Source organism: Mustela lutreola, chromosome 1, assembly GCF_030435805.1.
Source record: "Mustela lutreola isolate mMusLut2 chromosome 1, mMusLut2.pri, whole genome shotgun sequence".
NCBI classification, from domain to species: Eukaryota; Metazoa; Chordata; class Mammalia; order Carnivora; family Mustelidae; genus Mustela; species Mustela lutreola.
Genome location: NC_081290.1, coordinates 180,625,316 through 180,637,292, shown reverse-complemented (window position 1 = coordinate 180,637,292; position 11,977 = coordinate 180,625,316). Strand labels below are relative to the sequence as shown.

The following is an 11,977-nucleotide window of genomic DNA, read 5'->3' as shown; positions in this document are numbered from 1 at the left end:
TCCCGCCCCGCCCTCCCCAATAGCGGCCACGGACGGCGGCGGCGTGCGTGGCTATTGGCCGGCAGGAGTGGGCGGGGCGGGGCAGGGCCTCGGCGGACCGATTTGGCCTGAGCCGCGGCACAGTCAGGCCAGCACGTGACAGGCCGCCGGTCCCTCTTCCCCACTTCTGACCTTGCCGGGTCGGTGGGGCAGGGTCACCTGGGCGTTTAACGCTCTCGGAGCCGTCTTCTCCCACTCAGACCCACCCGGCTTATTCACATGTTATTGTGCAATCCAGTTCGCTTTTTGCTTGTTTTTAAAGATTTTATTTGAGAGAGAGAGAGTACGCGCGTGCATACACACACACACACACACACACACACACACACACACGAGGGGGGAGGGGCGAGGCACACGGAGAAGCAGGCTCCCTGCTGAGCAGGGAGCCCCAGGCGGGACTCAATGGGGGAACCCGGGATCATGACCTGAGCCCAAGGCAGACGCTTAACAGTGGGAGCCACCCAGGAGTCCCCCCAATTAGTTTTTAATTTATGATGAGATAACGTTTGCAAGTATGTTTCAGGAAGAGGAGGAATAGAATACACGTTGATAGCTACCTTTACTGAGCAATTAATAAGAATTTTTAAAGTAAGTTTACTTATTTCTCTTTTAAGTAATCGCTATGCCCAACATGAGCTCGAACTCAGACCCAGAGATCGAGTTGCACCCCTGGGTGACTCCGTGGATTAAGGGTCTGGCTTCGGCTCAGATCTTGATCCCAGGGTCCTGGGATAGAGTCCCGCATGGGTGCCCTCCTCCTGCTCGGCAGAGCCTGTTCTCCTGGCCCTCCCCCTCCACCTGCTTCTGATCTCTCTCTCTCTGACAAACACAACAACAACTAAAGAGTTGCATGCACCACCTACTGAGCTAGCCAGGTGACCACACAATAAGAATCCTATTAAACTTGAGGCTTCTGGGTGGCTCAGTGGGGTAAAGGTAGGACTCTTGATTTCAGCTCAGGTCATGATTCTGGGTGGTAAGATCAAGCCCAGAGAGCAGGGACTCTGCTTGGGATTTTCTCTCCTTTCCCCTCTCCTTCAACTCATGCTCTCTCCTTCTCTAAAATAAATAAATGAATCTTTTAAAAAAAAAGATTTATATTTAATCTTCACAGAAACTCCATGAACTACATGCTATTATTATCCACCTCGTAACTAAGGAGCTAACTGAAGTACGAAGAGGGTAACTTTTTTGTCACAATTGCACACAAAGTGTTGTGGAGCTGAGGTCCGAACTGATTATGTCTGCATAGCATCACTTCCCTGTTCCTTTTCCCAGAGAACCATGGAAATGTCAGCCGTGATTATTGTCCTCACATTTTGGGAACCCAATACTTAACCTTGAATCATCATCTGAGACAGCAAATCTTTGTGACTCTAACATTTTCTTTTATTGTCATATAGAAGATACAAAGAGTGGAGTGTGTGGGTGGCTCAGTAGGTGAAGCGTCCGTCTTCCTTCTTCTCAGGTCATGATCTCAGGGTGATGGGATCGAGCCCCACATCAGGCTCCCAGCTCAGGGAGGGAATCTGTTTCTCCCTCTGCCTCTATCCCTCCCCCAGCTCATGGGCTCTCTCTCTCTCTCTCTCAAATAAATAAAACTTTTTTAAAAAGAAGATACAAGGTGACAGCACACAACTTACCCAAGCCCATATTTTTCCTAAAGTAAAATTCCCACCCTTCATTATCTTTTGTTTGATATTGTGTTTGTGGGCAGTTGAGGGAGATTGCATTTTTCAAAGATGACCACACCTGTAGTTAGCTGACCCAATAAGCTCTTCTTTCCACGTGCCTGATGCTTACTCCAGAGGTGGGGTTTGTGTTACCTCCCCCAGAATCGGAACACAGACTGTGTGGACCAGGGCAGTATGGCTAGAAATGAGGCTGTGTGATTTCCCAGGCTAGGTCCAGGACAAAATATGGATTAAAAAGCCTTGAAATGACTCCAGTTCCCAGCATTCAACCCTTCTAAGTTGAAAGCCCAGACATCATGGAGCAGAGATAAGCCTTTCTTTCTCTGCCCTGAATTCATGTGCCACAGAACCAGTGAAAGAAATTAAATGGCTGTTTTTGTTTTTAAACCACTATGTTTGGGGTTGGGTTTTGTTTGTTTGTTTTTAAAGCAAAGCAGCAAATAAACACAACACCCCATCTTTAACTTCTTGGGCACCCCAGTTGTCCCTTAAAGTAATGTTTGATTCCTTCACCTACCAGAGCCTCTATATTCAAGGTCACCAAGTTCTACCTCCTTCCTTTGACTTTCACACTCAATGCCTTCTCTCTTGCTAAGCCTCCTCCAGGCCAAGCACAGACCTCTCCACACCTCTTGCTTCAACAGCTACTGAAAGAAAATCATTACAGTATGTACCCGTGCCTAAGCTCTGTGTTTGTGTGTGTGAGGCCCAAGATATATATACCTATATAAGATATTTATATCTACATATATACATCTATATATCTTAAAAATTTATTTATTTGAGAGAGAATATGAGCAGGAGAGCAGCAGACTCTGACCTGAGCACAGAGTCCAGCGTGGCTCAGTCTCACGACCCTGAGCTGAAGGCCTGACCTGAAACCAAGAGTCAGTCGCTCAACCGACTTTGCCGTCCCGTATGCCCCCAAACTGTCACAGATTTAGAGCAAACAGTCTTACTGACCCCTACTTACCACTCTGTACTTGTAGACAGTCCACTTCAAAATGCAGGCCAAGAAGCAAGGCAGCAGCTACCTGACACGGCATAAGCACACTGTGAAATGTTTAACACTCAGCCAACACAGTAGAAGCGAAGGTCAACAAAGGTCAGATGGTAGCTATAAAACAGACATGGGATTAGTAAGTGGGGTGGGGAGGGAAGCAGCAGAGAATTCGATCAAGGCTGCTGACCTAAGAGACTGAGTTCATTCCGAAGTGGAGCAAGTGTGTGACTCTTGGTAAAATGCTCAGGAACCAGCTGAAAAGACACATGGCTCCTGGCAGGGATAGCCTGGGCTGGCACCGGGCTGGGGCATCCACATGGAGACGAGGGTGAGAGCTAGGGAAGTCAATGAAGAGGAGGGAATCCAGAGGAAAGTCTGGGGCGTGCAGGCAGAGGAAGAGCAGGGAAGGAGATGGACAGAGGGAAGAGAGGAACGTGTGAGACGAGCAGGAATGGCATCTTTAACACCAGGGGTTGAAACGAGTTAACTGGGTTCAACCCAGTTCAATATGCAAGTGCAGTGTGTGGAACTTAAGAAACAAAACAAACAAGCGAAGGGAGCAAACACAGAAGCCAACCAAGAGCCAGACTTAACTAGCAGAACACACTGGCAGGTGCCAGCAGGGAGGGGCGGGTGGGGGAGGGGGAAGCAGGTGATGGGGACGAAGGAAGTGTTGAATCACTGCATTGTACACCTGAAAATATTACACTGTATGTTAACTGGAATGTAAATAAAGCTTTAAAAAAAAGTGGCAGGGGCACCTGGGTGGCTCAGTGGGTTAAGTGACTGCCTTCCACTCAGGCCCTGATCCCAGGGTCCTGGGATCAAGCCCCCCATCGGGCTCTCTGCTCAGCAGGGAGCCTGCTTCCTCCTCGCTCTCTCCTGCCTCTCTGCCTACTTGTGATTTCTATCTGTCAAATAAATTTAAAAACTTTTTTTTTTAAAGTTGCAAATGCTGTAAGGAGATCCAGAGAGAGGAAGATTGAAGATGCACCTTTGATTAAGCAACAGGGACGTCACGGGTGACCTTGGCCAGAGAACCATTGCGGCATAAGGCAGCGAGTAGGACATGGCAGAACCGGAGGCAGACAGTGGAGGAGACTGTCGAGGTGTTTAGAAGAAAACAGAAGGAAGACACTGAGGTCACAGTGCCAGCAAGGCAGGGGAGGAATTCTTTTAAGGATGGCAGACCCTTGAATAAGTCTGTTTGGGGGAGGGGGGGTCAAGGCGTTCAAACTTCGCAAGCATCAGCCTTACCTGGAGGGCCAGTTGAAATTCAAATTTCTGGCTGCTGCCGGAAGACTTTCTGCAGCCAAGGTCTTGGGGTCAAGCTCGAGGATGTGGTTTTCCAAGTTCTCAAGGGATAACGCTGCTGGTCTGTGGACCGCAACTGTGATAAACACGGCTGTAGGCCAAGGAAGAAGTAATCAGAAAGATGTTGGGAAGGCAGAGGGGATACAGAGGTCTTTGGAGCAAAACGCAGGAGGCAGGAGCTGGGTTTCAGTAAGACAGTGAAATAGTTGTCCTTGAGTAAGGATGGAGGGAGCTCCTCCCCGAGACAGGCAGGCAGGTGAAGACGGGCACTGTCGGAGGGACAGCCTAGAGGTGGGGGGAAGGCAAGTTTCGAAAGTTCACGTGGGAAGGCCTCGTTTCCTCTGCTGTTTTCTCCGAGCAAGGTCATCTGCTGAGAAGGAAGAAGGTGAAGTACGCATGGAGCCGCCACAGGAGAAGGGCCAAGGGAAGGTGTTCCCCCACCCCGACGGCCACCCTTCGTCATGGGCACGGTGCGTGTCGTCTCAAGGACGGGTGCTGATTTCCCAACCTGGCTCAGTGCGGAGATTATTTAAATTATGAATTTGCTCTTTCCAGTTGGATTTTTTCCATGTGGAGGAGAATGAGTTCTCTATACATTTTACTTATTAATTACCTGCATGTTGGATGTGTCGTTTACACGTTCACTAGGTTGTCTGTCTGTCCTGTGGGTGGCTTCCTCTGCTTCCTTGTGGCAGTCTCGCTTCACGATTTCGGGGCTCACATTTAGGTCTTCAACCGCTTCGTTTTGTGCATGGGGCAAGAAAGTGGTCCAGTTTGGGGGTGCCTGGGGGACACAGTCAGCTAAGCGTCTGGCTTTTGATTTCAGCTCAGGGTCACGACCTCAGGGTCATGGGATCGAGACCTGCATGGGGTCTGTGCTCAGCAGGAGCCTGCTGGGGATTCTTGCTCTCCCTCTGCTCCTCCCCAGCTCTCACGTAAGCACAAAATCTTAAAAAAAAAAAAAAAAGTTGTCCAGTTTAGCCAACACCATTTATTGAAAAGGCTTCCCCTCCCCCATCACGTATTCTTACCTCCCTTGTCATAGATGAACTGAAGGTATGGGCAAAGGTCTCTTTCTGGTCTCTTTATCCTGTTCTGTCAATTCACGAGTCTGACCTTGGGCCAGTACCACACTCTTCTCACTCCACTCTTTGGTGCCCCATTTGCAGGGCACGGACAGACGGGGCTTAGCATGGTTCTTAAAGGGCCCTGGGGTTTCCGGGAGTGGCGCGTGAGCACTAGCTCCAACTCAGCCACCAGCTGCCTGAGCCGGCTCCTGAGTCAGTTCTTGGAAGCTTTGAGGCACGGACTTCTGCTTTCTCGCTGTCGCAGTCCTAGATGGCACCTTCGTTCAGGAGGAGGCTGGGTACCCACACTGAAAATCTGGTCAGCGAAACCACCTTTGTTAATTCTTACGGAGAACTTGCTGCCTCTCAAATGTCGGCACTCATCACTGTACCTCCCACTCGACCTCTGCAGCTTCTTCTCTCCACTTTCACAAAATTGAACAGCTATTGCCTTGCCCTGGACCAGTTTTGGCTTCCAGGAGTTATGGCTGGTTTGATCTTCTATCCAGACCACTATAACTTTCTGTGTATCAGCAGTATGGCTGTTTGGCTTTCTTATACTTCCTGTGTTCATGGGAGGAGCACTTTTGATTTCCTATAAGAACTTTGTCTTTGTTCATAACTTTTGTTCCTATAAGAACTTCGTTTTGTTCATAACTTGGCTGTTTGGCCCAAGAGGCCTAGCTTTGGGCCTGTCTCCATTTCCACACGCCCTCCTCACCAAGCTTAATCACTCTTAGCTTCCGGTCTCAAGTGAAAGATGTGCGACTCTTTCATTTGAACACTTAGATGCCACTGTAGGGCTAACTGGTCCAGTTTCAGTACTGTTGTATCAGGATTAGGGGGCCCTGAGGAGAGGGTGTGGGGGAACAGTCAGTTGGTGGGAGTCCGAACACAAATGACATGTATCGGTTCAGTTTGCCATCCCTATGTGGGTGCACTTTGCGGTACCTGAAACCATTACAAAAGTAGCATCAAAAATCACTGATCACCGTAACAAATATAACGGAAGTTTCAAAGATTGCAAAAATCACCAAAATGTGATTCAGACACAAAGAGAACAAAAGCTATGGGAAAATGAAGCTGGGTTGTCACAAACCTTCAATTTGTAAACAAAACAAAAAGCCCCCGGAAACCAAACTGCCCCGTGTAATAACGTGAAGTGGGGGGAGGTTTGCTGACACAAAACTCCTAGGGACCTGAGGGGGGCGCCTGAGCAAGGAAGGGGCCCAGAAGCTTAAAAATCTATCTCTAGGTTTAAGTAAATACTTTCCCATCCACTCCCCAACCCGCCCAAATCCCTGTTCAAGTCCAAGCTGAGCCCGGGGTCATTATGAAGTCCAACAGGTCTCTCAAATCATAGGCTGAAACCTAATCCCCAAACAGATGGTATTTGGAGGTGGGGCGTTGGCTTGGCAGGCTGATTGGTTCAGGAAGCAGACTCTTCCCGAATAAGATCAGTGCCTTTACAAAAGAGACCCTGGGAGTCCTCTCAGCCCTCCCTCCTCCACTGAGGACACAACCAGGAGGCAGCAGCGGACCATGGAAGAGGAGCTGCGCCACAGCCAACCTCCAGCCGCCGTGACTGTGAGGAACAGATTTCTGTTGTTGGTAAGCCACCCAGTCTACGGTACTTTGTGAAAGGCACTGTCCACCCTCACGACCTTCTTACTAAACTATCCCTAGCTTCGAAATAGAAATATTTCACCAATTTTCAAAAAAACACAAAACATGTCATCATTTGTTTTAGATATATATATTTTTTTACTTGTATCTGATATAAAATTCAAGTTGTCCTAACGACATGGGCTGTCTAACCTGATGAAGGAATGCATTAGTCACTTTCAGGTCTGAGATAGTTTCTCTTTTCCAGGCATGATAACTTGAGGCTGTTACCATCGCTGAGAATGCTACATTCCTGACAGCTTTCACTATGGACTAAAATTTGAAATCTGAAAGAAATTAGTGGGTTACTTTTCAGGTTTCTGACTCCTAAGGTTAAGATTTACTATGTCACCATGAAAGGTGTAAATATACTTATTACACAAATTTAACTCTTAAAAACTACTTAATAGTAGAACATCAACATTTTCTGGATAGGTGAAAGCTTTTATATTACATTTTTATTTTGCAAGAAAATAAATTATACAACTTAAAAAATAAAATCCAAAAATTAAGCAGTTCATCAAAATATTTCAGCCTACTGCATACAGAAACTGCTACCATTTAAAATTGTACAGCATTATCATCTCAGTATGTAGTGGCACACATTCAAAATCGTATATACCATACGAAGATAGAGTACAACTTAGGAACGCAAATTTGTTCAACACTCCAGACGACACAGATAGTGTAGATGACAGGAAAGCTCTCATGTAATGTGGATTTCACAAACATGACCTTGGAAGAGTTTATAAGATAGCATCCCAGTCATTTACATGAAAATAGAAAAAACCGGCTTGAGTTTAAGATAGCAAATCTTTCTGGAAAACTAGCAAATCTTTCACCCAAATTGAATTTTTAAAATTTGCCCTGTGAGCCAGGCTAATGACGTCCTACTGCAAATAATGCAAAATACTTTGTAACTACTCTGGTCATATTTTATATTAAATTCAATAAAAAGTAAAAACAAGAAAGCTAACATTTCATTTTTGGAATCGGTAACATTTATGCACAAAATAAGCGTAAGAGACTTAAACAGGTTGACAATGCAAGGGACCCCTCCAATAAATGTAAAAATTGGAAGACTTCATAATTTATTTCAAGATCCTTATTAAATCACTGGAACCCTAATGTCCTAATATTTATCTCATTGTAAGCCTTAAAATTGCTTTTTACTTTGTAAGTTTTGCTTCATATCTACTTACTCTGGCAATGAGGACAACAAAGATTAGTATTTTCCAGATGGCTCCATCTTTTACATTAGTGTTCACAGCTTAAATGAACCTGGGGTGCGTCCCACTGCCCTACTCCTGGTGGCCTGGATTCTTCTCCCCGAACCATGTCAGTGTTCATCCCTGCTCAGACAGTACCACTGTTCAGTGCAACCAGAGAGAAGGGACCTCATAAAGGATACTAATTGTGATTCTATACCTTTTGCAAATTGCTGGTAAGGTTTTTATCAGATTCTTTTTTTTTTTTTTTTAATTAGCAAATCTACTGTCAAGACACATTTAAAGAAAACTTAACAATGGTACAGGCACCTTGCCCAACTAAATTGTTTTCATAAACATCAAAAAGTGGTTAAACTTTTTTATACATAACAAAAAGAAAAAAGAAAAAGATGAAAACTGTTAAGTCTACAATATTTGCTGCTGTTCAATTTCCCAAAATACAATTAGGACATAATTAGCTATTAAAAAATTTATAAAATTTAATAGAAAACTTTGCCATGGATTTAAAATTACCCACTTTTGCATTAAATTTTCCTTTATAAATCAAAACATCATGGCTCTCATTCTTAAATTAAATGACCAAAATGATGAGAAATTCCAAACACGTTCTGAGAACAATTATAGTTTAAAGCAACAAATCTGAAACTTTAAAAAAAATGACCTGTAGTTCTCCCTTCTACTGTTTTCCCAGGGGCATTCTTCCCTGGGACATGCAGAGATGCCTGATCCTGAACTATCTGTAAAACATGAGGGCTGCAATTATTACAAATTATTTTTTCTTTTAATTTCAAATGCATCCGTTGTCCGCAGTCATCAATTTAGTTTAATTCACCACGATACACTCGGTCTGACAACAGACACATGCCACCCCCAGAGCTAAATGCACGATTTTAAATTAGAAACAGAATTCCAACTTCCTATGAGTTTCAGAACAGGCGTGTGCATGTATCCAGCGACACCTTCCGTGTTTGGAATTTGCGCTCCTTCCTTCCGGCAGGCAGCTCACAACCCCTCTTGGGACTGGGGACAGATTCCACGGAACGCTCGCGGAAGCACCTTGCATAATACTGTCTACCGTGCACCTTCCAAAGATCAGCCTCCGCTTCCTACTATTTCCGAAATCAGAGGTTTAAAGTATGACTTAGTATCAAACAAGATAGAAAAGTATTTGCCAAAAAACTCGGAACATGCAGCATAATGAATAAAAGTCCACTTGGAGCCACTCTTTGCCCACGGGGAATGCGCTTTTTGCCGCTGAGCTGCCCGTGTCCTCCAGCCCTGCGCTCCGCAGCCCTCTGGGCATTCACTTGCTGGCAACCAGGAAGTTGCTACTTTGGATCGACTGAAAGGAACAGGGTAAGTGTTGCCTTCTGAACATTTTAAAAACATTTATTTTTAAAATATAGAACTATATATGTACATATATTTGGCAAGTTTCCTGCTCGTATTAGGACTGCAACAATTCTGCTTATACTTTTCAGGTCTTGTGTTGTGGCTCCTGTCTTCCCCCTCCGCAGCAGACACTCGCTCCTTTCCAAAACAGAACGTCTTCCTTTCCAGAAACCTGAGGCTATACATCAGATGACGTATACTGCGCTACAGATCAAGAGATCAGGTACGTAACTGCATTATATGAGAGTAGATCTCTGCCTTGTTTTTAATAAATTTGGAGATAATAAATTTGGCATAATAAAATTAGGTATACAAACATTAAGTGTGCTGGTGAACACACTTAACATCTGTTTTGCTATTTCGACTCTGCAGCTGAAATGACCTATCTCCATACATTTTTTTTAAGCAACTGGAGCAACAAATTAATATAAGCTTCAGTTTTTCAAAACAAGCTCTCCAGCCACATAAGATTTTAAAACTCCTTATTTGACAACAAACAACTGAAGTAGCAGTCTCCTGCTTAAAGAAAGCCAACGTAGGTAAATTGGAAAAATCTGGTATCATTTTCAGGTCACCATTAAATCCAGTTACTACACTGAAGCAGGGCGTGAACAAATAGTGTTATACTACTAAATACTTATTTTCTCACCTACATCTGCCCTCCCCCAACATTGTGTAGACCAGCTCCCTCTTTTGATCAAAAGAAACCAAGAGTGCTATTTCTAGTTTTAATTGCATTTTAAAAAACAAAACATAACAGCATTATTCAGTGCACGAATATCTGAAGATCCTTCCTTGCGCAAGTACATTTTTGTAAGAGAGGAAAAAAAAGAGGAAAAAAAAAAAAAGCAACAAGAACCCCGCCCTCACCCTTCCCAACTATTTCTTCCGGTGGATAGAAATCAAGTTTACTTTCACAAGTTCATCGGGGGCTCTTCATGAATGCAAGTTTCTCTACAAAACAGCATGCTGTTACAGAGTGTGCAACATGAAGGGGATGCCATCATGCTAGCTAATGTGATTGGCAAAATAGAGTTGTTTTGTCAGGTAAGGCAGAGATTTTAATATTTATGTAATCAAAGTCCAATAAACCTTCCTCCAGCACAAACTGTTATAACTTTCTGCCCAAGCACTCTGAAATTTGGGTTCTTAATGTTGTCCATGATATTCAAGATTACGCCATGTATATGAAAGTGTTGATGTCGGACTCGTCTCTTCGGATGTATTTGTGCTCTATTAGCCACTCTATTTGCTCTTTTATCATTTTCTTTTGTGGCAAAAACATGTTTTTCAAAATTTCTACTAATTCAGTCTGCAGCTGAGCGTTACTAATTTTCTTTCTCATCTTCATTATTTGTATGATAGCTTCCTAAAAGAAAAATACAAATGAAAGAACATTAATAGATTTAATTTTAAGTAAAACAACAAAACATGGCTTTTTATGTATTTCATTCTCTTTCCAACATCCATCCTTAATCTTGAGACCAGCAGCTTTTACTTAAATAAAAATCCATTTTTTTTCACTCACTATAAAAGAAAATCTGATCGTAAAGATTTTGAGGAATGAGGAAAAGCAAAACTGCCCATAACCTCTCCGCAGAAAACCACACCTTATATTTTGGGATACTTCCTTCTATTACTTTTTTCCACACTATGCACATTTTAAAAATTTCTCTGACCTGTGAACACAGTATGTATATAACATGGTGTTATGCTAAGTGTCAATTAAGATACAACAAACCCCTTATACTCCATTTTCCATTGTAGGCAGTTATTGGTATATAGAAGCTCATGCCAGCTGGTGTCTAAAAGTTTGTTTGTTTTAAGATTTTATTTATTTATTTGGCAGAGAGAGAGGTCACAAGTAGGCAGAGAGACAGGTGGGGGGGGCAGGAAGCAGGCTCCCTGCTGAGCAGAGAGCCCGATGCGGAACTCGATCCCAGGACCCTGAGATCATGACGTGAGCTGAAGGCAGAGGCTTAACCCAATGAGCCATCCAGGAGCCCTGGTGTCTACTTTTAAACATCAGTAACCACCAGAATAATAAATTGTATTTGCTATAAATATTACCTTCAGTTTACTGATTCAATGAAGTATTCTGACTTCCTATAAGAAGTAAGCAGTGTTCCCCTAAGTCAGTTTTATTTTTAAGATTTTATTTATTTATTTGACAGAGATCACAAGTAGGCAGAGAGAGAGGAGGAAGCAGGTTCTCTGCTGAGCAGAGAGCCTGATGCGAGACTCAATCCCAGGACCCTGGGATCATGACCTGAGCTGAAGGCAGAGGCTTCCAGCCCACTGAGCCACCCAGGCGCCCCTCCCCTAAGTCAATTTTATAAATAGTTGTTGATGATTTAATTATTATTAAGCTTGTAATACGGATAACTCAAAAATTATTATATATTCTTTCTTTCGCTTTTCCCATATGAACCCTGTCTTTAGCAAACCAAAGGCATCTGGCTGCCTTGGTAGAAATTAGAATTTGTTAAAAAAGAAATGAAAGCAGCAAATGAGAGGTAATATTGGCTTTTCACATTCCAAGTGGAGTTTTGCAGCAAAGTAGTAACAGACTTG

The 11,977-nt window shown here is 43.8% G+C and overlaps 1 protein-coding gene across 2 annotated transcripts in view; it reads right to left on the bottom strand.

Annotated features, from left to right (window-relative positions):
- Nucleotides 1-7,205: 7,205 nt before the first annotated feature.
- The window catches only part of CUL5 (cullin 5), a 92,069-nt gene continuing 87,297 nt past the window's right edge, over nt 7,206-11,977 (bottom strand). For both annotated transcript variants that reach the window (XM_059179655.1, XM_059179660.1), the window contains one exon: nt 7,206-10,772. In XM_059179655.1, the coding sequence (XP_059035638.1) occupies nt 10,578-10,772 (195 nt within the window). In that variant the 3' untranslated portion in view covers nt 7,206-10,577. The remainder of the gene's footprint in view (nt 10,773-11,977) is intronic.